The sequence below is a fragment of the Pelodiscus sinensis genome, chromosome 4 (assembly GCF_052426305.1).
Source record: "Pelodiscus sinensis isolate ZL-2025 chromosome 4, ASM5242630v1, whole genome shotgun sequence".
NCBI lineage: Eukaryota > Metazoa > Chordata > Testudines > Trionychidae > Pelodiscus > Pelodiscus sinensis.
The window spans coordinates 109,611,714-109,638,091 of NC_143055.1; the positions used below are offsets into that span (position 1 = coordinate 109,611,714).

The 26,378-nt window shown below is 42.0% G+C and overlaps 2 protein-coding genes and 1 long non-coding RNA gene across 3 annotated transcripts in view; 1 reads left to right on the forward strand and 2 right to left on the reverse strand.

Annotated features, from left to right (window-relative positions):
* GSTCD (glutathione S-transferase C-terminal domain containing) overlaps positions 1-1,663 on the reverse strand; it is a 133,398-nt gene extending 131,735 nt beyond the window's left edge. The window contains exon 1 of the mRNA XM_075929687.2: positions 1,534-1,663. The gene's annotated coding sequence lies outside the window, so the exon portion shown is untranslated. The remainder of the gene's footprint in view (positions 1-1,533) is intronic.
* On the forward strand, positions 1,546-23,216 carry INTS12 (integrator complex subunit 12). The gene is made up of 7 exons (XM_075929690.2): positions 1,546-1,676; positions 9,285-9,448; positions 11,004-11,156; positions 11,676-11,863; positions 15,639-15,798; positions 17,145-17,297; positions 22,538-23,216. The coding sequence occupies exons 2-7, from the start codon at positions 9,293-9,295 to the stop codon at positions 23,117-23,119; spliced, it is 1,392 nt and encodes a 463-aa protein (XP_075785805.1). The 5' UTR covers positions 1,546-1,676; positions 9,285-9,292; the 3' UTR covers positions 23,120-23,216.
* Positions 12,713-26,378, reverse strand: LOC142829556 (uncharacterized). Its single transcript, XR_012904059.2, has 5 exons — positions 26,217-26,378; positions 24,805-24,969; positions 19,984-20,113; positions 14,906-14,991; positions 12,713-13,096 (listed from the first exon to the last, which is right to left on the reverse strand). It is a non-coding gene; the product is annotated as an uncharacterized LOC142829556 (long non-coding RNA).

The following is a 26,378-nucleotide window of genomic DNA, read 5'->3' on the forward strand; positions in this document are numbered from 1 at the left end:
TCCATCCTAATCCTATTGATAAAAAGAAAACAAGCGAACAATGAAATAAACAGACTAAGTTGGCTACCCCTCTGAAGCTTTTGAAATAATCTGAAAACCAGCAATTTTAAAAGTACCCAAGGTATAACTAGTCAGATTCTTTGCTACTAGATACTATTGATACCAAGATCTTAGCAGGGATTTAAAAAAAATAACTGAATTTTTATAAGGATGAAAACATCCAGTTACATTAGAAAGTTCATAAGAAATAGATGCATCATGGCACAACCAGTATCTCATGGTGGTTTGGAGAACACCCATAGGCAGGATATTTATTCTGTTTTGGATTTATTGCCTTTTGCTCCAATGCATAGGGCCCTGGCCACTCTAAGAGACAGCAAACTGAACTAGAAAGCCACTGGTCTGATCCATTATGGCAGATGCCTATGTTCCCAAAGATCTTCCTTTTTTCCAAATGTAATTGCAAACAATTGTCATCTAAATGACACCCTTTTATTTGGTTCATAAACCAATTGTGATTTCCCTCTTTGTTCACTGCTAATAAGTCTGCACTGAATGCTATTTACGAACATGTCTGGATCACTTAACTATTATGGCAAGGAGCGTGTCCCTATCTTCTATATATCCTCCCCTTGTTTAATAGAAGGTAACTGACTACCCAGTAGTGGAGAGTCTCCATTACCTCCCATAATGGTGATCTGTGTTGCAGTGCTTAAGATCAGGGATTAAAACTCTGCTGAAATACCTTGATGGGGGCTGTTACATTCACAGCATGGACAAAGGTCTCTGCTTTGCAGAGTGGGGGGCTGTGGTATTAGCTGTGTAATACAGAGGGTGCCCGTCATTCTCCCACAAAGTGGAGGATAGCTCCCCACACCTACACTAGCAAAACCCATGGGAAAGTAAATGAGAAATTGAGGGGGGAATGCCTCAGGGGCCTGAGGTGAGTGACTCCCCCCCCCCAATAACAGAGAGCTCAGGAACTGTCCCTCACAAAGGTCTTTACCCCACATCCAACGCACCTGCCCTGCTGCCCCTGTGCCCAAGGGGTACACCCCACATCCTCAGCACCTGCCCCACGCTTCAGCCCCTCTGACCTAAGCTTGCACCCCACATCCTCACCACCTGCCCCACGCTTCAGCCCCTCTGACCTAAGCTTGCACCCCACATCCTCAGCACCTGCCCCACGCTTCAGCCCCTCTGACCTAAGCTTGCACCCCACATCCTCAGCACCTGCCCCACGCTTCAGCCCCTCTGACCTAAGCTTGCACCCCACATCCTCAGCACCTGCCCCACGCTGCGGTCTCTGTGCCCCGGAGATCACCTCGCGGCCTCCGCAGCTGCCAGTTCCTGGGGGGCCCCGAGTTCACCCCGCTTCCCCAGCAGCTGCCTCATCGCGGGGGCCCTGTGCCCAGCCACCGCGCATCCTCAGCGCCCGCCCGTCCCCGAGTCTCGGGGAGGCTTCGCCCCGCTCCAGGCCCCGGCATCCCCGGGCCCGGCTCCGCGGCCCTACAGGCCCCCCACGCCGCTTACCCCCGCCTCAGCTCCGCCGCTTCCTCCCCGGCTCCGCCTCTTCCTCCGCACGCTGCCGCCGCGGCGCCTCCGGGGCTTCCTGCGGCTCGGCCGGGCTCTGCGCCGCAGCGTCACCCGCCGGGCGCCCGGGCCAACGGCGAGGGGTAAGGAGCGCGCGGGCGGGCTGGGCCTAGGGCTGCGCGGACAGGGCCGGGGCTGCAGCCGCGTCCCCCCCGCCCGTGAGCCCCCCGGGCTCCCCACCCTGCCCGGCCTCAGCGGGGCCACGCGAGGCCGGCGCCGGCCGCGGGGGCTGGGCGCGCTGCTTGCCCGGGCCACGCTGGGGAGCGCAGTGTCGCGCTGTTGCAACGCGGGGGTCTGATCACTGGGCGAGCATCTCCCTCTCCTCTGGCTTGCTGTGCTGTCAGTCTCCTAGGAAACCACTGATCTTACTAGTTACAGTGGGGGAGGCCTAGGGTAGATATTTGGAAAAACTATTTCACCAGGAGGGTGGTGAAGCACTGGAATGGGTTCCCTAGGGAGGTGGTGGAATCTCCATCCCCAGAGGCTTTTAAGTCCTAGCTGGACAAATCCCTGACTGGGTTGATTTAGTTGAGGTTGGTCCTGCTTTGGACCTGGGGCTGGACTTGATGACCTCCTGAGGTCTCTCCCAGCCCTAGGATTCCATGATTCTAATATCTCCTTGTGATGTGACACTTTCCCTGACCCCCGGTAACCACTCCTTGTAAATGAATGGTCACTTTATTTTGCTTCAGTCTTCAGTGCGGTTCCCTTCCTTCCTCTTCCAGCCAATAATTCCTCTATTCTGCCAGGCAGATGTGTACACTTGTATTTTGCAGACAGTGTGGAGTTTAAGTCCTTATTGTAACTCATAATGGAAGGTTCTCATTAGTTGTGCTGTGGGTCTGTTGTTTTTGATGTGTGGTAGCATATCACCATGTGATAAGTGTTTTCTACAGAGAGAAAGCAGCACAGTTGCTCCCTTCAGGAGCTCACATCTAATCCAAAATGCAGGACAATGTAGCACTTTAAAGACTAACAAGATGGTTTATTAGATGATGAGCTTTCGTGGGCCAGACCCACTTCCTCAGATCAAATAGTGGAAGAAAGTAGTCACAACCATATATACCAAAGGATACAATTTAAAAAAATGAACAAATATGAAAAGGACAAATCACATTGCAGAACAGGAAGGGGATGCAGGGGGGGGGGGGAGGAAGGAAGGTAAGTGTCTGTGAATTGATGATATTAGAGGTAGGGAGAGTGGGATGTTTGTGAGTGATCACAAAGAGAAAACAGTTTCTTGCCATTTTAACCAAAAAGGACACTCTCTCAATGACTTAACCACCTGCATTCTGCTACAAAGACCTTTTACATCTGCACTTGAAAGGGAATCCTCTGAACTGTCATTCATGTTAAAATTCGACACTTTCCAACAAGGACTTAACAAACATTTGAACTATCTCACCCATTACCAAGATAGTTTCCCCAATTATCACCTCTAATACCATTAACTCACAAACATCCCACTCTCCCTACCTCTAATATCATCAATTCACAGACACTTACCTTCCTTCCTCCCCCCCCCCCCCCCCGCATCCCCCTCCTGTTCTGCAATGTGATTTGTCCTTTTCATATTTGTTCATTTTTTTTAATTGTATCCTTTGGTATATATGGTTGTGACTACTTTCTTCCACTATTTGATCTGAGGAAGTGGGTCTGGCCCACGAAAGCTCATCATCTAATAAACCATCTTGTTAGTCTTTAAAGTGCTACATTGTCCTGCATTTTGCTTCAACTACCCCAGACTAACACGGCTACATTTCTATCACACATCTAATCCAGACACAGTGGATTGAAGGGTTAGACCAACAAACATTTGGCTAGGAAATGAATACCTCTAACTTGAGTAAAATTTACTCCTCATATATAACAATCTGTGGTTTAAGATTATGATCACTTTTTGACATTTATATTTTGATTTTGTCTACAGTATTTAAATAATCCTCAAAACAAGGAATGAATAGACTTGAGATCACTGCTCCCTTCTTAAAGGAAATCTAATACAAACCTGTGCTTTGCACTAGGGATGTGAACTAGTAGCCAACTAGTCGATAAACCTGGTCTTAATGGTTAATCTAGTTGACTATTAGTATTTCCACCACCTCCCTTTGCTGCCTCTGTCTCAGATGTAGTAGCATAAGGCAATAGGCAGCTGGTCTATCGGGGGTAGCTGTTTTTTAAACTGGCTCCCCTGTTGTGCTTAAAAGAAGCACCCAGAATCTTTTTCAGGGGGATAAGGCAACACGCCACATTTCTTGAACATACATAGATCAATCAATATTTATCATATGCATATGATACATTAAACTCATGCACTCTCACACAAGCACACTCCATTTTGTTGTTACCAAAAGTTGCTCCCCCTAACTGCACTGGCCAGGTGAGTTAGATGGAGGAGGGGTGGAGCTGGCCTTCTGTAGATCGATGCTCCCATGTTGACAAGATGAAAACCCAGGGTCCTCTCCAAGATGCCTCCTATTTATCCCTCTCATGCAGCCAATTAGTCATCATCTTGCCTTTCTTAATGCTGCTTCAAAGAGAGTTCTTCCAAGGGCAGGCAATGCTGCTTGACTCCCAAGGTAGCTGTCTGTCCAGTCTTCTTAATGAGCTCACTTTACAGGTATTGTCTTGGATCTGGCTCCCAGACCTTCTCCACCCTTGCAACTGCTGCTGGAGGTGCTCACCTTTAATTCTCCCTTCACACCTCATTCATTTCAACAGGACAATCAAGGAAAGGGGAGAGCTCAAAAGACATTTTTTTTTCTTACAAGGAAAGTTTCTCTTAATACAAAGTTATAGGAGAAGTGTTACAAAGATTCTGTACGAACACTTACAGATATATCTAAAAGGACAAGATCTTAATACAAAGTTATATGAGAATGATAATATTACAGGGATTTCTCCACACCCCTTGCAGACCAGCTCCCATCTGGCACTCCACGCTGCCTTCTGTGATAGAGAGGTAGCAGCGTGGGTTGGCAGGACACTCCCCAGAGTGGTGCTGGAGTGCACTGGCTGCCGTCCCCACCCCTGGAGACTAGAATAATCGACTAACCGCTAAGAATTAATGCGGTTTGTTGATTATTCAATTAACTGATAGCTAACATCCCTAATCACACCATTACCATAGTATTTGAGTGCCTCACTGACTTTATTTCTCCTCATAACTGTGCAGTAAGGAAATATTGTTATCCCCACTGTACAGATGGGGAACTGAGGCACAGAGTGCTTTGGGCCAATCAGCCCAAAGCAGTATGTGACAGAGCAGGAAATTGAACCTGAGTTTGCCACGCCCCGGTCTGGTGACCTAAAGACTTGATTATCCTTCCTTTTATAAATGTAATGTTTGAAGTGCTGGCCATTGCAAATGACAGGATGCTGGACCAGACAGACAACTGGCCAGGATAACACTTCCTAAGTTACTGTGTTCCAATCACAGAGCTGTGCATGTAAGGAGAGCAGGTCATCAACATTATTTTTACAGATTAATTCCATTTTAAGTTAACATGTGAGCATCTCACTGTGGAAAATATACTTTCCCTCTTTCTTCAGCTTAAAAAGCAACAAAAGAGATCTTTTAGAGTGAAAAATCATTTCTGTGCTGAGCCCTTGTGTGCCACGTTTCAGCCTTCTGCATATTTTAAATAGCCTTATAAACCCCCTGAAAATGGGAGATTATATTGGAGACAGTCAAATTCTTAACTGTGACCATACTAGCAAGCAGCATTATGATGATTAACCTTGAGGCCAGAAGAGCGATAGCAAGTCATGGTATGCAGATCAAAGGATTGAACACAAACAGTGCTCTTTTTTAAATAATTCCTTGACAGTAGAGTTCTTAAAAGTTGAAATTGGAAATAGACCTACAAACTGTTACCTATTACAAAACAAAATTGCCCTGGTAGTGTTGGACTCAGCATTGCTTATAGTCATTTTCTCAAAGTTATTTTAATTTGAGAAATCATATGTAGCCTGGTGGCATCCTGAGTGCCTTGTTACTAATATCTGTTCTGACTGTGACAGTATGTTATATGGAGACTTGTAAACAGGAAAACTCACAAGAAATCAGTGCATTATTCCATTGTCTTAAACAAGGATTCTGTTATCCCACTTACTTTTAAATCTTTGGGGATTTAACAGAAACCTATATATACAGTCTATGCTACTGAAGCACAGACCATAAATACTGAACAAAGAAAAAGAGCAGGTAGTATAGCCCATACATCACAAGAGTGTCCTGAGTAGTTACCATATGGGTGGGTGTATGAGAAAAGAGGATAACCACATGCATTGAATTTCATTTTTATAGACATTAAAGAGAAACTGAGTTGCTCTGAGATAGTTTTACGCTGTAGTCTTTGCTTGATCAGTAGAAAACCAGAGTTCCTGGTGTTTAGGAAATACGACTAGAAGTTCTGTGGCCACTGAGAAATTATTTGATAAAAAGCAAAGATTAAGGAATAGAGAAAAGGTTCTGAATAGAATTCTTAGCTCTCTGCTGGGTCCATTGATAAAATCCTTATGAAGTCTCTTATAAGCTGAACTCCTTGATGATCTTGGTAGAGTGATTCTCTATTGTCTTGTGAAAGCCCAGCATGAAATACAGGCTCCTGGAGTTTTGTAGGCATGGAATGATGGAGTAGCTTTCCACTGCTGGTGAATGGTCCAGCAAGGTAAAAGTTCACTATTTCCGCTGTGCTTAAGATAAAAAAGGATTCAGTCAGGTAGGACTCTACGAGCTGGGACCAGAGTACATGTCCAAGCTGTACTTTTGAGAGGAGTGGCATGAAAGCTCTTTTAAAAGAGTTTTCTGAATTATAGGGAGGAAATAAGAAATCTCAATAAATGTGGCAAGATAAAAAGGATTAAGAATACTTACATTTCACACTTTTTGGAAAAGACAAGAAGCCTTTATTTGCTGTAGATTTCCTTAAATTGCAATAATAAAGATATATTACTGTTGGGGGGGGGATTTCTTCTTTTTGTATGGAGGATCTCATATGTAGTTGCCCTTTCCTGGAATTTATGTTGCTGACACAGACAGCCCCCTTGCTTATCTCTCTCTCTATAAAAACATTTCCCTGCGGGACAACAGAATGACATCATCACGTCAGCGGCAACAGGCTGAAACGGGTTGGTGAGAGTGAGAGAGATTTCCCTCGGTGGTGATGCAATGCTGGGGGAGAAGGCAGTAGCGAAGCAGACCCCTGGCTCAGTTGGGGATCATGCATTACAGTGTACCCATCATCCCACTGCTGGGGGAGCCAAGGAAGCTCAGAGCACTGCATAGAGTAGGGGAAAGCCCGCCTGGACGCAGCGCATGCTGTCAGCAGGCACAGCATGGACAAGCCTGGGGCATGGGCAGCAGCCGTACCACAAAGGGTTCTTTGTGCGCTGCCCACCTCCCTCACAGGTGATGCCAAAGTGGAGGGAGCCCCATGGGCACCATGGTCTGCAGTGGCTGGATGCAGCGAGCTCCCCGCTCGCCTGCTGGTGGCTTCTTCGCTCCTGCCCCTCCACCCAGCCCCCTCACTCATCAGCTCCAGCTCAGCGCCCGGCCCTCTCCCCACAGCAGGGAGCCCACGCTGCCACTCCAACCTTGCCCCCCCAGCTGAGACCCCACACACCCATTCCCCTCACTTATCATCCTGCCAAGCAGCAGGAAAAGCCTCCTTGAAGCATGTCCCAGTGCTGCTGTTCCCCTGGCCAGGGGAGGGAGAAGGGAAGCAGCAGCATGTGGGGAGCCTCAGGGCTTTCTCCTCACCTTGCCTCTCAGGAAGCCAGCACTGGCATTACAGCCTCACCGCCCCACCCATCACGAGGTTCCTGCAGTGGGGCAGGGGAGAAAGCCCCGAGGCTCCCTGTGTGCTGCCGTTTCCCTTCCCCCTCCCTCAGCTGGGAGAACAACAGTGCAGGGATTAGGGATGTAAGCGACTAGTCAACTAGTCCCTAAACTAGTCGCTTCTCTTCCCCCTCCCCCCGGGTTTATCAGAGGCTGCAAGCAGGGGAGCAGGAGCCCGTGCTGGGGGAAGCTGGCTCAAAAGCTGGTACACAGCACGTATCTCCACCAGGGGCAGGGGAGGCAGAGGGGTAGCGGGGATCAGGCACAAGCCAGGAATCAGCTGATTCCCAGATCACACCCAATCCTCGCCTCTGACCATGAAAGCTGCCAGAGAGAGGGGTGTTGGTGCAGCCACCTAGTCTAGGTAGAAATAATTAGTTAGGTAGGTTCACTGAATAGAGAAAACTCCTCTAATGGAAAAAAATGTTGCTATCAAGAAAAGATGTTTTAGAATTAATTATGTCCCTTCCCCTCACTTCACCTCGAATATTGTGGCATGTCAAACCCTAGATAATTTTTACTTGTCATGAAATACAATCAATAGTCACAAAAGGACTTGGACAATTAATAGCCTGGATACTGAATTTATTTGGGTTGTCAGAATTAAACAATTGACATCTGGATATTCTCATTTTTAAACCAAAAATTGTGAAGCAACTGTTCTAGATGTTATAATAAGAAGCTATTCTGAAAAGTTCCAAAAGTGATATAGAAAGAGGAAATCTACAACCTATTAATTTTTCTTGAAGCTGTCATAAGGACATAAGAACGGCTGTACTGGGTCAGACCAAAGGTCCTTCTAGTCCAGTATCCTGTCTGCCGACAGTGGCCAGCACCAGGTGCCCCAGAGAGGGTGGACCGAAGACAGTGATCAAGCGATTTGTCTCCTGCCATCTCTCTCCAGCCTCTGACAAACAGAGGCCAAGGACACCATTTTATCCCCTGCCTAATAGCCTTTTATGGACCTAACCTCTATGAAATTATCTAGCTTCTCTTTTAAACTCTATTATAGTCCTAGCCTTCACAGCCTCTTCTGGCAAGGAGTTCCACAGGTTGACTACACGCTGTGTGAAGAACTTTCTTTTATTAGTTTTAAAATAAAACACGTATTTTATTTTCACTCACTTTTAATCGATTACACTTGAATTTTGCTTATGTTCTGAATAATGATACGCTGAAATACGTGTTGCACTCTTTTAAATACAAAACATTTGATTTTCTGACTTTCGGTTTGTCAAATTCAGAATCTGACACAATTTTAGACGTGGGATAATAAAATACAGATACAGGTTGAAACTCTAGTCCGGCACCCTCAAGACCTGACTGGTGCTGAATTTGAGCATTTCCAAACCACGTAAGGCCAATATTGTCTAGCAGCATTACCAACTTTTCCATTACTTATAGGGCTCTTAGAAGACATTTCAGGGTCAATTAAAGCTAAATAGCACCACAGAACACTGAGAACTAAGACTGGGCCACCACTGGTGGCTATAAACAAACTTTATGGGACTGCAAGAAATTTGGCCCATGTTAAGTGAACATCTGGCTAACTAATTTCATGTCAGACCATGGATATTGCTGAACTAGAGAGGTTCAACCTGTACTCTGTCTTTCTAGAATGCAGTGAATTTTTTGTCTCCTAATGGAGGTAGAAGGTAGTTGGCTTTTGTGACTGTTTCCCTTTTTGTTTTTTTAAATTCATATCTATGCCTGGAACTGATGTGCTAAATAATGTGCCCATTTTTTCTCCTGAAAAAGGTTTTCCTTGAAATTATTAGCTGTTGTATTATTTTGAGTTGTGCTCCATATGCATAAAGGTTAATTTCTTCTTTTTCATTTCCTTTCAAAGAAGCTACCATGGCTGCTACCGTGAACCTAGAACTTGATCCCATCTTTTTGAAAGCCCTAGGCTTTCTGCATTCAAAGAGTAAAGATTCTGCTGAAAAGCTAAAAGCTCTGCTTGATGAGTCTTTGGCCAGAGGAATTGATTCGAGCTATCGTCCTTCACAAAAGGTATTCACATGAATAGAAAATGCAGGTCATTTTTATATGTGTTATTACAGTTCTGGCTATTCCTTTTTTCAAGTTTTATAGCTGTAGAACTATGGGAATCAGAAAGGGGGAAAACAGATGTGTGGACTAACTATGTTATTTCTTGACCTTTATGCATTTGATCCTGGTGCCATTGAAGTTGTAGGAAAAAAATTGTATTGACTTCAGTAGCGCAGTGTCTGGTTCTGGAAAAAAACTTTTTCCTATTAGGGTGAGGAGGGACTTTTCGTAACATGGTCCCTTCTAAATACTTTTATCCTGTCTTTGGCGATTGTGTGTCTATTGCTTCTGTACCACATAGCTCAACAATCCTGAACCAAAGTTAGTATTGAAAGCTTATAAAAATGCAGGTTAATTATTATTGCTGAGTGAAATCTTAAGCAATGTAGCTAGATAATGGTAAAACTATATCAGTTTTCTGTAAATTCTGTTGATTGATTTGTGTGCAGGTAAGATAAGCTGAAAAATATCACAGGGCAGGTTTTAAAGCCAAATTATTTGCAGAACCAAAACCACTAGTACAGTTGATGAATGAAAAAAAAAAGTGTCACATTCAGTTCTGTGTAGGTTCTTATTGTCATGTTCATCACTCTGGTGTCTGAGCTTCTCCTATTAATGCATTACGCAACATAACTAACAAGTGCCAAACACTAAAAACACACTAACCAGTTAAGATACAGAATATTATATTAAACTTAAAGGGATTCCACTAATAACCTGTTTGTCCTGCTTTCCACCCCCAAGTGGATAACCAGTGTTAAATGCTCAGATGTGATCTCTTGTTCCCAAAGGAATTAAGATTTTAGCCATGGCACCTTGCTCAGTCTCTGATTTTCACACATTTTCTTACGACTTTTGGGACTAATTTAATCATTTATGTTCAGAATTGACCTGATTATTATCCATCACTGATACAAATAAGCAGCTATTGACTTCCAATAAGATGAATATCAAGATTTGTTGACCCAAGAGGTAGAAGTTGACTACAATTAAGCAAAGGTCAATATTTTCCTCCCAGATGAAATGAAATATTGATGTTCACTGGCACCAGAAGCCAACTTAGATATAGTTACGTAAATTGAATTTTGTTATCAGAACTATCTAAAAATATCTGCTCATTATGGCTGTAAATTTTGAAAGTATAAGAGTTTTACCTTTATTATTAACTTTACAGTAGGAAGGTGCACTTAGAGAGAGGTTTTTTCTTGGATCTTTGAAAAGATGACTAGTAAGAGGAGATGGAGGGAGGTTAAATTCACTTCAGAGGGCCAAGGTACTCCTATTCATGTATGTGATTTGATTGGTTAATGTTCAGTATCTCAGCAATAGTTACCTCAGAGGAGATTAAAAAATGGAAACACTTATTTACATGACTGGTTATGTAATGTCATGTTATTTTTAATGGGTATATAGAAAATTTGATGCTTTCCTAGATTTGTGACCTAATCAGTTGCAAAGTAGCAAATGTCTTAGGTGCTTTGTTTGTTGTCAGCTCTTTTTCCCCCCATTTATTTAGGAAGTAGAGCAACCCAAGGTGTCTATTACCAAGCCAATTTCCAGTAAGCAGGAGCCTAAAGCTTCGTCCAGTTTGCCTTCTGGTAGCAATAATGGCAAGCCTGTCGCAACAGAAAAGGTGAAGAAAGAAACCGAGAAGAGGACTGCTGATAAAGTAAGCCTACATTTTGGTCCTAATAGTGAAATTATTGTGGACTAAAAGAATTCCATTTGTGCTTGAATTTAAAATTATTATTCATCCGGAACCAAATTGTTCCTGCAGAACTTGGCTAAAGTGTCTCATTTTGGTTGCATCTGCAGCATGTCACCTGTCTCACTCCATAAGCTAGCAGATGCCAAACAGAGGATTTATAAAAACTTTCCCCATATTTCTTTATATACTACTTTATTGTTGGAAAGAGAAAAACCAGTAAAAATATTCTAAACAGTATATATCTCAGGACCACTTAATCATTACAAATCATTGTGAGCCGTACAACTGATGACTTTACTATCATTTCAGTCCACAAATGTTTTCTCTCTTTGGGATAGCAAGCCGTGTGTGTTGTGCAGACCCACAGAATATCATTTACCTACTTGTATTTATAAATTAATTATGCCAGTTAGTTGCTTAGATAACTACTAATTAGTATCTTTTCACATTTTCACCATCTCTGTGTGTGGTGTTTAATAGATTAAAGTGGAAATTGTTGAAGGAGTTGATGTTCCAAAGAAACCCAGACTAGAGAAGCAAGAGACTCGCTCTTCCCCTATCACAGTTCAGGCTATCAAGGATTTATCCATGCCTGATCTGTCTAGCTTTGATGAAACCAGCGCTGATGATTTTGCCATGGAAATGGGCTTAGCCTGTGTTGTTTGCCGGTAAGTGATTAATGGTTTATCAGACACTCACACCTTCTAATGAGTTCTTCTATGATATTGACAAATTAGTTCTTTATTTGTCAACTCTCAACGTCTCCATATCAAAGGAGACCAGTTTTTTATTTTCTTAATAATGTTAGACCTGATTTTGGAAAGCATTTCAGTGGGACTTAAGCACATACATCAGATTAATCATATGCTTGAGTGGCATCCTGAATAAAGACACTTTCCTGAAATGTAAGGCTTTTAAGAAAAAAAATATCTGTCACAGTAAGATAAATATCTAGTCTTTAGAGGAATTATTTACCATAACAATGTCCAAACTTTTGTTAATGATAAGACTTCTACACATTTTGCAGAAGCAGGGAGGGGCAGAATAATCAAACCTCTTAAGTAGCCAAGGTAGAAACATAACACCACAGGTATCGATTTTAATTATTGTGTAATCACTATATGTGAGCAGTGCATTTCAAATTAGGATCTGTTCTGAAGCATTTTTAAAAGTGACATTGGCAACATTTTGTTTGTTTTTCCATGTTCCCATAACGAGTTGTAGCTGGTTGACAAGTAAAAATGGTTTTGTTTTGTTTTTTGAATGGATAGCCTTGAAAATTTATTTTGGAATCCAGGGGTCTCTAGATGGATGTGTATGACTCATGCATCTTCACCACTAATAATGACTTGGAAATTGGAGCTTAATTCTGTTGCTGCTTACACACTTTGCGGTGCTAGTAGAAGGAAAAATAACAAGCATGTATTTTGTGAATACACACACACAGGGTTCAAAGTTCTTGAATATGAAAAATTTTATTTACTTACAGTCACTTTTCAAGCTCTTAATTAAGGAGTGTCTCAGATCCAACAATGGATAAGTTGTTGTGGTTACAGCTTTGAACAGTTAATTGTAGTTTGAATTTTCATGTCAAGTTATTGCAGAGTTTTATGGTGATTGTTATACATGGAAGAAAATCTTTTTAATCTTTCATTAAAGACACAAAAGAAGGAAAAACTGCTAAAGCATTTGAAATGCAAAGTACTAAGTAAACTTCTCATTTTAACAATTTACCTTATTTCATGTTAGCTGTAAAGAGCCTTTTAACCCTATTTGATTGACTTTTTAGATAGTATTAATGACGGTATTAACTGTCCTTTTGAGGGGAAAATAGAAAAGATGGGTATAGATTGTTTTCAGCTGTTTCAGCTGCTGTTGTCCTTGAAGTCTGATACAGTTTCCTTTAAGACAAAAAAACACACACACACACACACAAAAGAAGAGATAAGAGAACAGCCAAAAAAGAAAATGCAGCTTTTGTCTATGGAGCTGATTTTTCACTTGCAGCCTTGCTGCTGGAGAAGCACAAACTCAACATACGGTTTTATATCCACTTTGTGACCTGGCAAACTTTTGCCATTGTCAGGCTTGTTAACTCCTGCTTCAACATTTGGTGGTGGAGAAAGGGGAGGGTTTGGTGGTGGTTGTTTAATCTGAGCAGAAGTCCAGAATACTTCAAATAAACATGGTTTAAGTCACTTTTAAAAATCTTTTTTTAAAATGTCAGTGTTAAACATCACATTTTAACTATGCATTCTAGATGTGTTGAAGTCTTCTGTAAAATAAAACAAATATGTACAGTGTTTTAAAAGTGAATTCGGTAGTATTTGGCTAATTACCAATGAAAACTTCATATCCAAATGTGAAACACTTAGCTAAACTGCATTAAGAAGAAAAGTAGAGCCCAAATATTTTTATTTATTTATGTATTTATTTATTTGCATGGCAGTAGCACTGAGGAACTGCAGTCCTGGCAAAAATCCTGTTGTGCATGACAGTGTACAAGCAAAGAACAAAGAGGAAGTCAGTTGCTAGTTTATCTGTACTACTATCTGTGTTATATCCTTTTTAAACATAGGGAATCTGAAGTGCAGAGTGAAGCAACTTGCTTAGTGTCACATACCAAGTCCCTGCAGAGCCAGCATTAGAATAAAAGTGTTCTAACTCCATGAGACCTGCACCAACAGTGACATTGCTTATTTGCTTTTTGCACTAGTGTAGAGTGGGATCTGACTGAAAGTTTGGTAATTATAGGAGTGCAATTAGAAGTTCCAGAGTGACCCCCTCCTTTTTCTTTTTTTCTTTTTCTTCTTCTCAGGATGAGAGGGAATGGGGGTACAAAACTCCCTCCCTTTTATCCATGATCCTCTCTTTGGCATACAGATCTCTAAGGGGAAAAAAACCCCACAAATCACCAGTTAAGGGAACCTTAAAAACTGAAAATCAGAAATATTACGAAGGAAAATGTCATGTGTGACTTGCAGGTGACATTGAAGCCCTGTCAGAGAGAGAGTGTTTATGAAAAATCCATATTCTCTTTGTGAAAACAACCTTATAAACAGCAATGAATAAATTAATTTTTTTCTTCATTTTTAAAAGATATAAAACCATTCAGGCTGTCTCTTGATCTTATAGTAAGTCTGACTTGGGAGTTTTTTCGACATGAAAAATTTATTTTTTGTAATCCACCAAAAATTGTCCTTTATAGTTTTAAAGTATGGAGATTAGTGAATTCTCTTGTCACATTCAGTTGAACACAGTCTGACCCAGTCTATTTTTCAGGAATCAAATAGTTTCTTAAATATTCTGAATATTAATAATATGCTCCAACATTTCTGAAACATTTCCTCCTTTATTTTTAAATAGCCTACTTAAAAGAAATAAGTATGTTTCAGAAAATGTTCCTACAGCTGTATGGACAACATATTCTGATTTTATTTCCTTGTTATATAAAAAAATAAGGTATTACCTTTCCCCGCCCATCCACAGATAGTTTCCATGGTTACCTATGTACCTGCTCCTCAATAAGCAAAAGCAGCTTAACAATCAAAGAGCCTGACATGTCATCTGAAAGAAGAAATCTTTAGGAAAAAGCTATTAGGCTATTTTGCAGACATACGTCTAGTCATACGTACATCACTAATTTGTCACTTACAAAGTGATTGTTTTCACCAGAGGCCCACAGAAAACATTCTTCATCACCATCTTACCTTTTTTGTTTCAAAGCAGAACTGCACAGCTAATCCTTTCTCTTCCATTTCTCCATGACGCTGGTATTATCTTATGTTTCTAATGTCTGTCAATGATGGGCAACAAAGGATGGTTACTAAAAGTCCCACAAAATAGAGTAGTCCTTGCATCCTGTTTTTTTTTTAATCTTTTAACTAAAATAATTATTCCTAGGTAATTATGTGCCAGAAATTTAAAATTCCATGCACGATATTTCAAAATTATACAGATTGTATTTGTCAAAGTAACAAAATATACTCATGCCAGTTTCAGTTACTTTTGATCATTTATTTCAAAATACCTATCGGTAGCTATGTCTGTAACAATACAGACAACCAAAAAGATTCAGGAAATGTTTTGACAAGTAAGATTCCTTACTTGTCATATTAATATAGAACTCTTAGTAATTGGAACTACAATACAGAAATATTTTCCCCACCTCCCTCACAGGCTTTGTGGGGAGTCAAAGGTAATAGAGAAGCAGAGTAAAAGGGAAGGGGTTTCTTGGAAGGATCCTGGGTGTAAACTTGGAGTGTTGTTGGGTGTGAGTGGGATAAGTATGAAACAGATTTGTGAAGTGTGGAGGGGGGGCAAACGGGATTGTTAGAGAGCCTCCAACATGCTGACCCCTAGCCTCTCTCCTTCAATTAGGCATATCTGCTCCTGTCCCCATATGTTACTTCAATAACCTCTTCTTAACTGTTTGTTCTGCAGGCAAATGACAGTTACTTCTGGAAATCAGTTAGTGGAGTGTCAGGAGTGCCATAATCTCTACCACCAGGATTGTCATAAACCTCAGGTGACAGACAAAGATGTCAATGATCCTCGCTTGGTGTGGTATTGTGCCCGTTGTACCAGGCAGATGAAGAGAATGGTAAGAGTCAGTTTTTTGTCTGCCATCAGTAGTATTTGAAGACAGCAATTCATTCGGACTGTTTAAAGAAAGGATTTTTAGAAATCTTTAAAGGATGTTGCAGAATCATTTTTCATGACTGCATCTTTGTTTGCTGAAGCTCTGATTAAGTGTAGTCTAAAAGAACATCTACTAAATAGTATTATGTTTGTCATTTTCTTCTCAAATTTAGGGCCTGAATGAATTGCTCATCTGGGACTTAACATTTCTTCTAACAAAGGACTATACATGTTGGGGTGGATCTTGTTGACCATTGAGTGACCTCATTTTCTGTTGAACTTGATGATGAGATCCATTATTTTCATTCAGATGTGTGTGAATATTTTTAGTAAGCAGGCTGTTGATTTCTCAGTTTCATAAGAGTCAAAGTCTGTTGGTAAAAAGTGCCTTTTGATATTAAAAACAATTTACAAAAGCTGAAGATGACATACAAGTAATGTATCTCTTGAATAAGAAAACATCTTTATTTGTACTACACATAAATCATTAGCTCACAAATCTTAAATTCTAAGACCTTTTAAAACTGAGACTTTATCCAGAAAACATTTTGTTAAATTTTGAAGCTACTTTTGATAACTTGGCAAAATGATATCTGTTGGAATGACCTTTCTGTTAAGAAAATCTTATTTATAACATTTTTGCATTAGTCAATGGAAGTTATTTATTAATTTTATTAGTAATTTTAGTACTTTGATTATCTTCAGTCCTTTGAATTCAGTACTTCTTACTTGTGCTCAGTAAATTGCACTGAGATATCATATTCATTCATAGCTATAAATATTTCACACTTCACCTCCTCATCAAACTGCCATATGTCAACTTCCCCTTTGCAGCCTACAGTTTCCTTTTGCTACCTCAGCACAAAAGCTGCCCCCTTACCTTCTTTCTCTGAAAGGAGCCCTATAATTGTTTCCCAGAAACTGGTTTCTAAACATAACCTTTCCCCACATTTTCCTTTGCTGTCTCTGTCCACCCGTTCCCTCCATCAGTCCTGACTCCTCCATCTACCTCTGTTTACCCACTCAAATATGTGGTTCCACTAGCATGCCTTTCAACTTCTTGAATCTTTTCCTGTTATGGGCCTCAATCCAACCAACCTCTCAGCTGGAAACCTTCCTACAAACTCAAGTTGTGCTTCCTTCTTATCTCTTTTCTCAGTGCTTAGTTACCAAGTCTCCTCTAAAATAGTATTCTAATGACTAATGTTGTATTCTCATAATACTCATGTTTTCTGTTACCACCCTAATGAAATCATCATTGTTGGTACAGAGACATAACACATTTGAATTTAATTATTATTTATGCAGGCTCAGAAGACTCAGAAACCACCTCAAAAACCAGCTCCTGCAGTAGTTTCAGTAGCACCAACTGTGAAAGATCCATTGATAAAGAAACCTGAAATTAAGCTCAAGCTTGATACTCAAACAACTTTTCTAGCATTCAAGAGGACAGAAGTCAAGGTGCTGTACATTAAACTCTCTTTATAAATGTTTTTATTATATTGCATATATGAAATGTTCTTGCTGAAACGTTGAACACCTGTTTTTTTCCCCCTTGTCAGACTCTCACCTTGCTCTTGCCATGATCAAACCCCCAAATTAATAGACAAACCCTTATTCTGTCTGAATTCAGTAGTGCTGTAACAGTGGATTTTAAGTTTCTTGACTTCATAGAATAATAGGACTGGAAGGGACCTCGAGAGGTCATCGAGTCCAGCCCCCCGCCCTCAAGGCAGGACCAAGCTCCGTCTACACCATCCCTGACAGATGTCTATCTAACATGTTCTTAAATATCTCCAGAGAGGGAGATTCCACCACCTTCCTTGGCAATTTATTCCAATATTTGACCACCCTGACAGTTAGGAATTTTTTCCTAATGTCCAATCTAAACCTCCCCTGCTGCACTTTAAGCCCATTACTCCTTGTCCTGTCCTTAGAAACCAAGAGGAACAAATTTTCTCCTTCCTCCCTGTGACACCCTTTTAGATATTTGAAAACCGCTATCATGTCCCCCCTTAATCTTCTTTTTTCCAAACTAAACAAGCCCAGTTCATGAAGCCTGGCTTCATAGCTCATGTTCTCTAAACCTTTAATCATTCTTGTCGCTCTTCTCTGTACCCTTTCCAATTTCTCCACATCTTTCTTGAAATGTGGCGCCCAGAACTGGACACAGTACTCCAGCTGAGGCCTAACTAGTGCAGAGTAGAGTGGCAGAATGACTTCACGAGTTTTGCTTACAACACACCTGTTGATACAACCTAGAATCATATTTGCTTTTTTTGCAACAGCATCACACTGTTGACTCATATTCAACTTGTGGTCCACTATGACCCCTAGATCCCTTTCCGCCATGCTCCTTCCTAGACAGTCGCTTCCCATCTTGTATGTATGGAACTGATTGTTCCTTGCTAAGTGGAGCACTTTGAATTTCTCTTTATTAAACCTCATCCTGTTTACCTCTGACCATTTCTCTAACTTGCTAAGGTCATTTTGAATTATGTCCCTATCCTCCAAAGAAGTTGCAACCCCACCCAGTTTGGTATCATCTGCAAACTTAATAAGCGTACTCTCTATCCCAATATCTACGCCATTGATGAAGATATTGAACAGTACGGGTCCCAAAATATACCCTTGCGGAACTCCACTTGTTATCCCTTTCCAGCAGGATTTAGCACCGTTAACAACTCCTCTCTGACTACGGTTATCCAGCCAATTATGCACCCACCTTATCGTGGCCCTATCTAAGTTATATTTGCCTAGTTTATCAATAAGAATATCATGTGAGACCGTATCAAATGCCTTACTAAAGTCTAGGTATATGACATCCACCGCTTCTCCCTTATCCACAAGGCTCGTTATCCTATCAAAGAAAGCTATCAGATTAGTTTGGCATGACTTGTTCTTCACAAACCCATGCTGGCTATTCCCTATCACTTTATTACCTTCCAAGTGTTTGCATATGATTTCCTTAATTACCTGCTCCATTATCTTCCCTGGGACAGACGTTAAACTGACCGGTCTGTAGTTTCCTGGGTTGTTCTTATTCCCCTTTTTATAGATGGGCACAATATTTGCCCTTTTCCAGTCTTCTGGAATCTCCCCTGTCTGCCATGACTTTTCAAAGATCATAGCTAAAGGCTCAGATACCTCCTCTATCAGCTCCTTGAGTATCCTGGGATGCATTTCATCAGGACCTGGTGACTTGCTGACATCTAACTTTCCTAAGTGATTTTAACTTATTGTATATAGAGGGGAAAAAAGTAGATTGTTCTGGTTGGGCACATCTAGATCATGTTTTACTTTCGAAAGAAGATATGCAAATTAGGTGGGAATTTGCATATCTTCTTCTGATCGCTTTTTCAAAAGGGGAGGGTTGTTTTTTTGTTTTGTTTTTTCCGAAAAAGCAGACTAGATGCGTTATTTAAAGAAAAAAAAAAAAACTTTTTGAAAGAACCTGTAAACGTGAGTTTTTGAGGAAGAAGGTTCTTTCAAAAAAAGGGTTTGTTCTTTTTTTAAAGAAACGCATCAAAAAAACTCTTTTGAAAAAGCGATTGGCAGAAGATATGCAAATTCCCGCTGAATTTTCATATCTTCTTTCAAAAGTAAAACATAGTCTAAACGTGCTTATTAGTTTTTAAATGGCATTTCTATGGAAGTAAGAAATCTTCTCACACATAAAAAAGTGATGTGCATATATTGGCAATTGCAAGACTTTTTTATGGTAATGGAGGAACCCTGTTGCTTCTGAGAGATCCCTCCTTCTTTTGTATTATGTCTCATGTTTCTAGGTTATTTTCCTTTGTTAAAGATTGTCATGTGGTGACAAAAGGAGATAAACTGAAAGCCACAGCAATGCCATAATAAATATCTTGAGTAGTCTAGCAAGCTGTGACTTCAGTCCAGCAAAGCACTTAAGTACATGTGAAACTGTAAGGTTATGTCAGTGGCACATAAGCATGGGTGCCTACCTCAGGGCATCCTGTCAAGAAGCAAGACACAAACCTCAAATTGGTTGTATGTTCTATAGTTAGATTTCACCAAACAACTAACGAGTGTAAACTCCACAAGTTCAATAAGAGCCTTGCTTTGGAGTCATAGACAGTCCCCTAGGGCGTTGTGGTCTATCTTGCTACCTGGACAAGCCTACCTTTATGACAGATCTCTTACACAAAATAATCGCAACAATCTTAAGATTACTTCCTGTCCGAAAGGCCAGTCACTTGTCCAGGTCAGCCACACCCCAGAACTCTCACCAAAGTCAATGATGAGAGCTAATCCTGTAATAAACAAATACAGATTTATTAATTAAGAAAAAGAAATAAGAGACTACCATGATAAAGCAGATAAACATACAAAAGAGATACAGTATTAGGTTCCAAAAAATAGTAGTAGTTACTCTAATATGCCAAAAAACAGCAAGTAAATGGTCTGGAAGCATTTTATAGACTAACAAAACATGTAGAGGGTATCATGAGCTTTCGTGGGCACAGCCTACTTCTTCAGATGACTGGAGTTATGACTAGGAGATAAGAAAACTCAAAATAAATAGAAGGAAAGGGGAGGGAGAGAAAGATGCTCTGTTGCCCACCCCCCCACCTCTATACATAAAGTATCAGGAGAAAGGGTGCTAAACCTGAGTAGGTAAAGATCAAAGTCGGTGGATAGATTGGTAAGGCAGGAAGGATACCATTCAGAAAGCTGTTAGCAGCTTCAGTGATAAAGGGTCCACCACCCCATATCTTGATTAAGTCCATTAGTAATTGAATTAAATTTGCATATGTATTGTAATTCCAAGCTTTGCCTGTGCATTTGGCTTGAGGAGCTGGCAAGACATATGCAAGGTCTATATATCCTTTATAGCTAATCCAAGCCAGTCATCTTGGGGATCCCTTGCTCATGCTAAGAAATTTCTCCCTCTCTGAATTTCAAGCAGCACAGTGATCACAATTTCTCTTTAACAGAAATTTTATTCCCTTCACCAGCACTCAAGCTTTGGTGGGCTGAGGGCTTGTATATATATACCCACTTCTTGGGTGCTGGAGGAAGCAATGAACAAAGTGTTTTGTTCATTGTTGCTCTCCAATAGGTCTTTTTTAAGGAGGAGATGATGCCTCTTGTGGTATTTCATACTTGGTAATGCTTCTCTCTTGTCTGTGTGGTTTAGACTCTTTCCAAATATTTTTATAGTTATAGAGCAAATATGTAACTATTACCTTAAAACATGGCATACAGATACTACAAGTAAAATTAATATATGCAGCATTCTACATTCGTTTAATAAAGTATAACCTCATTCTTAGAACTAATATCTATTTTAAAAAGTACTACCACTAATGCTAGCTGGTTTCCAACTATATTTTTGTCAGCGTTCATCAAGGCCCAGTGGCCTTGGCATGAACTGGCACCTTGTCTGCCACTATCACAATGTCTGCTGTACATGGGGCTGTGCCTGCATAGTTAACCTAGCTGCAGCATCCACTGACAGAAGAAGATTTTCTGTTGGTGTAGGAATGCCACCTCCATGAACAATGTTGCCAATGTCAAAAGAAGCAATCTTCTGTCAGCATAGCTACATCAACATGGGGGTTTTATCATCATAACTGCTTCAGTAGGGTTTTTTTTCACACCCCCCAACCAACATTGCTATGCTGGTATAAGTGCTGCGTGTAGACCAAGCCCATGCCAAAATTAGAAGAACACTTTGCATATATAAGGTTATTAATATGCTTAACTGCTTTCCCTGCACGGGAGCCTATATGAAAAATATGATGCCAGTGACGCAGACAGGTATGCATGTGAATAACTTCATACACCAGGCAAGTTATTCACACAAATGATTTTAGGATCAGCACTTAATTTCAGTGATTATCCTTAGCATTTAGAAACGATAGAAAAGATATGATTTGAGCTGAGGGTTGGAGCTGAAAACCCCTGACTTTAAACCTGACCAAAATTTTACTCAGGCTCACTGAATAACTGTGGGCGAATTGTTTAATGTCCTTGCGTCAGTTTTCCCCAAATGTAAACAAAGGCTAGCTATTCATGAGGTGCTTTGAAGATTCATTAAGTTTTAAAGCTATTTGAAGATGAAGAGCACTATGTAAATGTTGAGTATTATTTATTATTGTGCAGTAACAGAATTTCTAAATGGAAACAAATCCAGTAACTTGTGTGGTGGCAGGTATGGGCAGACAGGCATGAGGATGGCAGTGGAGAAATTCTGTTTTTATAAAATGACCAGGAGACTCTGGTATCTGAATTATTTTCATTGCCTGGAGTCTGACTGTGTGATACACCAGCTGTCATTTTCTTAAAAAGCAGTTCTAGGTAATAGAATCACACAGAATCGATGGGGCCTCCCTTCTCATTTACACTTCATAAATGTTGGTCTTTTTAATTATTTCAGATAGATTGCCTTTTGTACAGTTTAGGGAAGGATCATTGTGCCATATGGTATCCTGTTCACTAGTTAGAAAAAAGAAAAGAACAGATATTAACTTCATTTTTAGTGAAGATAAAGGCTCTGCACTTGTCTCCCTTCCTTTCTATATTGTTGCTTTTGACAGAGATGACCCATGATGAAATATTATAATATTGTCTAATGGAATTTTTGGGTAAAGAATCTGAAACTGAAATTTGATCATTTAAACCATTCCTGCTGTGTGCTCAGACATTACTAATAAAGGACTGATTGATTTTAGACTGCAGCAGCCATTTCGGGGAACTCAACCAGTGCCAGTGTTTCCTCTTCTGCAACCAGTGGCCTTACTGGATGGGCGGCTTTTGCGGCCAAAACCTCCTCCACCGGTCCATCAACCACCAAACTGGGATCAACAACACAGAGTACCAGTGGAAAACCTGCAGCCTCCTCTAACAACCAGAAACCTGTGGGTTTGTCAGGGTTAGCAACATCTAAAACAGGACTAGGGACAAAACTATCTTCCAGTAACAACAACACAAGCCCTGTTCAACTAAAGCCTCTTCCACCTCTGACCTTGGGGAAAACGGGTCTCAGTCGTTCAGTTAGCAGTGACAATGTCAGCAAAGTAGGTCTTCCTAGTCCCAGCAGTACGGCCCCAGGCAGCAGCAGCCAAGTGAACAGTGGGAATGGAAGTGGCGGTACAGCAGGTAATAGCGGGAGTAGCACCAGCAAATCAAATGCAGAGTCTGGCAACCAGTCACTGTCCTTAAAGGGCCCAACTTCTCAGGAGTCACAGCTCAATGCTATGAAGAGATTACAAATGGTGAAGAAGAAGGCTGCCCAAAAGAAACTAAAGAAGTAATAGCGTTGCCTATTAATCCTGTTTCTGTGATTCTTCAAAATAAAGATACGTGTGAAGTATAACATACATCATTTAATAAAATTATCCATTCAGCTAGCCTCCAGATTGTTAAGCATTTTATAGAAAAAAGGCAATCTAAATCTGTGTATTCGCTTCATCTACAACAGACTGTAAATATACAGTATGCTTCAAATCTAGGGGACTAACGTGTCCTTTCTCAAGTTTGAAGAAATGTTTGTTCATATTTGTTTAAAGTTTCCGTAGATGATGTATTGTAGCAGTGGTTCCCAACCTTTATTATTCCGCAGACTGGAAAACTCATTCACAAACTTTTGGCAGCTTGGTGACATTTTATTTGCATATTTACATATTCATAATGCAAATAATGACTATGCAAATGTGTATATAAAATGATACTGGTCCACCACAAGCCCCAGCCCCCAGATCTGCCGCGAACAGGCGGCTTCAGCTCCAGCGTTCATCATGTGGCGAGCCGCTGCCACAGCTGAAACCAACTTCTTCGCAGACACTATTGGGGCTGGGGGACACCCCAGTCCCTTGAGCCACCCTGTGCCATCCTTAACCCCTAGAGTCCCCGCATCCCTCCACAACCCACCAGCACCAACCACTGACCCCAGAGTCCCTTGCACTCAACCCCTCCCAGTGCCAGCCTCCTGCCCTCAGAGCCCCCAATGTCAGCCCCCTGCATCTTAGAGCCCCTACAGCTTAGAGCTCTCCAGTACTAGCACTGCCCCAGAGCCTCCCATATTAGCTTCACCTCCAGAGCCCCCCAGCACTAGCCCCACCCCCGGAGGCCCCAGTGTCTGCCTCATCTCCCTCACCTAGCACTGCGCTGCGTCCCAGCCACCAGCTAAGTACTGCTGCCCAGATCATGGCTGCTCTAAGGCTGCTGTGCTGGGCTCCACGCAGCAAACCTCTCTTCTACGTCCAGGAGGTGACCCCGCCCCTGCTCAGCGCTGGTTGGCTGAGAGGCGGGGCAGGACATGCCTCTCTCTCCGGCCTCCAGAGCGGCTATAGCCCGACAGCCAGCGGTTAGCAGCCCAGCGGTTCACGGCTCAGCACCGGACTGCGGATCAGCAGTTGGGAACTGCTGTGTTGTAGCATTTGCCAGTAGTGATGTTATTCGTAAGGATATGATTTAGTCATGCAGGACATGGGTTCTGGGACTTTACTGGACTTGCATAACTTTGGCTTCAGCTGTCAATGGCAGGAGCTGGAGTTGGGGCTGTGTGCCCAAGCACTGTGGCTTCAGCCAGGGTCGGAGCAGGGATTGTGCATCCCCACCCTGAGGTTCTGGGATTGTGCATCCTTATCCTATGGCCTGTGTATTCCCAATGGTTGCAACTGGATCCAGGGCTGTATACCCCAGCCCTTTGGTGGTGGGTCAGGAGTTGTTAGTCCATTCCAAGGGGCTCCAGCTGTCATTTCTTCTCTCCCTCCTCCCTCTTGTTATTGTTAGTAATAATCATGGATAGGTCACGGCTCCTGTGAATTTTTTTTATTGCCTTGAACCTGTCCATGACTTTCACTAAAATAACTGTGACAAAATCCTAACCTTAGTTATAACTAAGAATGCAGCATGTTTCCCAATATTACAGTCATTTATGCACATTCATAACTTTTCTAACAATTCTCCTTTGAGGCCAAAACATAGGCTTCCTCACCTGAAAAAATGGAGGAGCAGATCCAAAACATTAGTATGAAAGTTCCTTTGAGATCACTGATGCCATAGAGAACCTTCAGAGATTTATTTTACTGCCTCCTGATGCTGCGAAAGTATCAGTCATTGAATCAGTTTCTTATGTATTGGTGATGTGAATTAGGGAAAGCTACAGAAGAGAAGAGAGAATACCTTACAAACCAGTAACATTATAAAAGTATTTCACACTTTATCCACCAGCTAAAAAACACAAACGTTTTTCTTCTTGCAAGCTTCCTAACACATCAGCATAGCCCAGGAAATGCAGCCTCATTCCCCATACCTGTTCACCTTCCATCATAAAAACATGATTTAAAATGTAATGTGTTGAATTCAGCCTTTTCCTAGTAAAGACAAGGCCTAAGTGGCCTTCTGATTCTCAGGTAGTAGTTTTATTTACTGAGCTAAAGAAAAATCATGGTCAGGTGCTAGTAGAACTTGCATCCTTTTTCAATGGCTCTATTTCCTAAAAATAATAAAGGCCTTCTTTTTTCTCTTTTTTATTCTCTGTAAACTGCCAAAATAGTTTGAGTAACAGCACAGATAATAGGAAATAAGAAATGCGTATGGCCTCTGAATCATCCCTATTTCCACCCTCATTCTAGCAGAGTAGGTTTTTTAATGGCAATATGGGGGGAGACAGAGACATTAAATCAGATTTGTGTGTGCAGATATAGGAATTTTTCTTCCTTGTGAATAGTATTCTGTAGGAATGATACATATATACTATTAAATGAAGTGTAAAAATAGATTTCTTTAATAGCCAGTTTACTCCTATGTGAAGCATTTACTTCAGTTGGTAAAATTTATTCTGGCATGAAAGCATAAAGGGCCTTGTGGCGGGTTTACGGGTGCGAGCGTCTCGCGCCCCCACCCTTTTTGGCTTTGCACCGAGCCGAGGGGGGCGGGGCTCCGTGGACCCACCGCCTTCGTTTGCCCTCCTTGTCCCTGACCCCAGGGTTCGTTGGCAGGGCCTGTTGAGGGTGCGATCACCTCCCGACCAGTGACGGCAGAGAGGGTTCGGCGAACCCCGAGTCTGGGCCCCCTCCTCCGGACGGAGGGAGGGGGCGGGTTATGGCGTGGTTGGGGAAAAGGGAGTGGGGTCCTGGTCCTTGGATGGTTCCTCTGCTGGTCCAGTCCACCCAGTCCCTAGCTCTCGAGGGTTGCAGGGGGAGTGGGGGACCCGGGCCCTCCCTCACCACCGGGTCCCAGCCCGAGGCCCTAAGTGGAGTTTGGCACCTAAATGTCGCCCTCCACGACGGACGGGGCGGCAGCCCTCAACTCATCCGCCCACGGGCGCCAAAAGGGCCCTGCCTCGGGCTCCTTCCACTCCCTGCTGGCCCGTCCCGGAGGTGGGGCAGGTCGGGGTTCACTCACCGCGCCGGAGTCTCCGGGTCCGTCCCAGTGCGAACCGCCAGCTGCCAACGCCGTCCTTCCTGGTCGCATGGGGGGCTGGGAACTTGGTGCCCCTGGAAGCCAGGGCTGCCACCTCGTTCCTAGCCCCCCCTCCTGCTGCCCGGCCGCCACCTTTATGGGCGC

What these genes read in the sequence shown, in the direction of transcription:
- INTS12 (XM_075929690.2), top strand. Translation starts at nt 9,293, where the DNA reads ATGGCTGCTACCGTGAACCTAGAACTTGATCCCATCTTTTTGAAAGCC. An exon ending in GCTATCGTCCTTCACAAAAG is followed by an intron (nt 9,449 to 11,003) that starts GTATTCACATGA and finishes CCATTTATTTAG; the next exon opens with GAAGTAGAGCAACCCAAGGT. An exon ending in TCAAGAGGACAGAAGTCAAG is followed by an intron (nt 17,298 to 22,537) that starts GTGCTGTACATT and finishes GATTGATTTTAG; the next exon opens with ACTGCAGCAGCCATTTCGGG.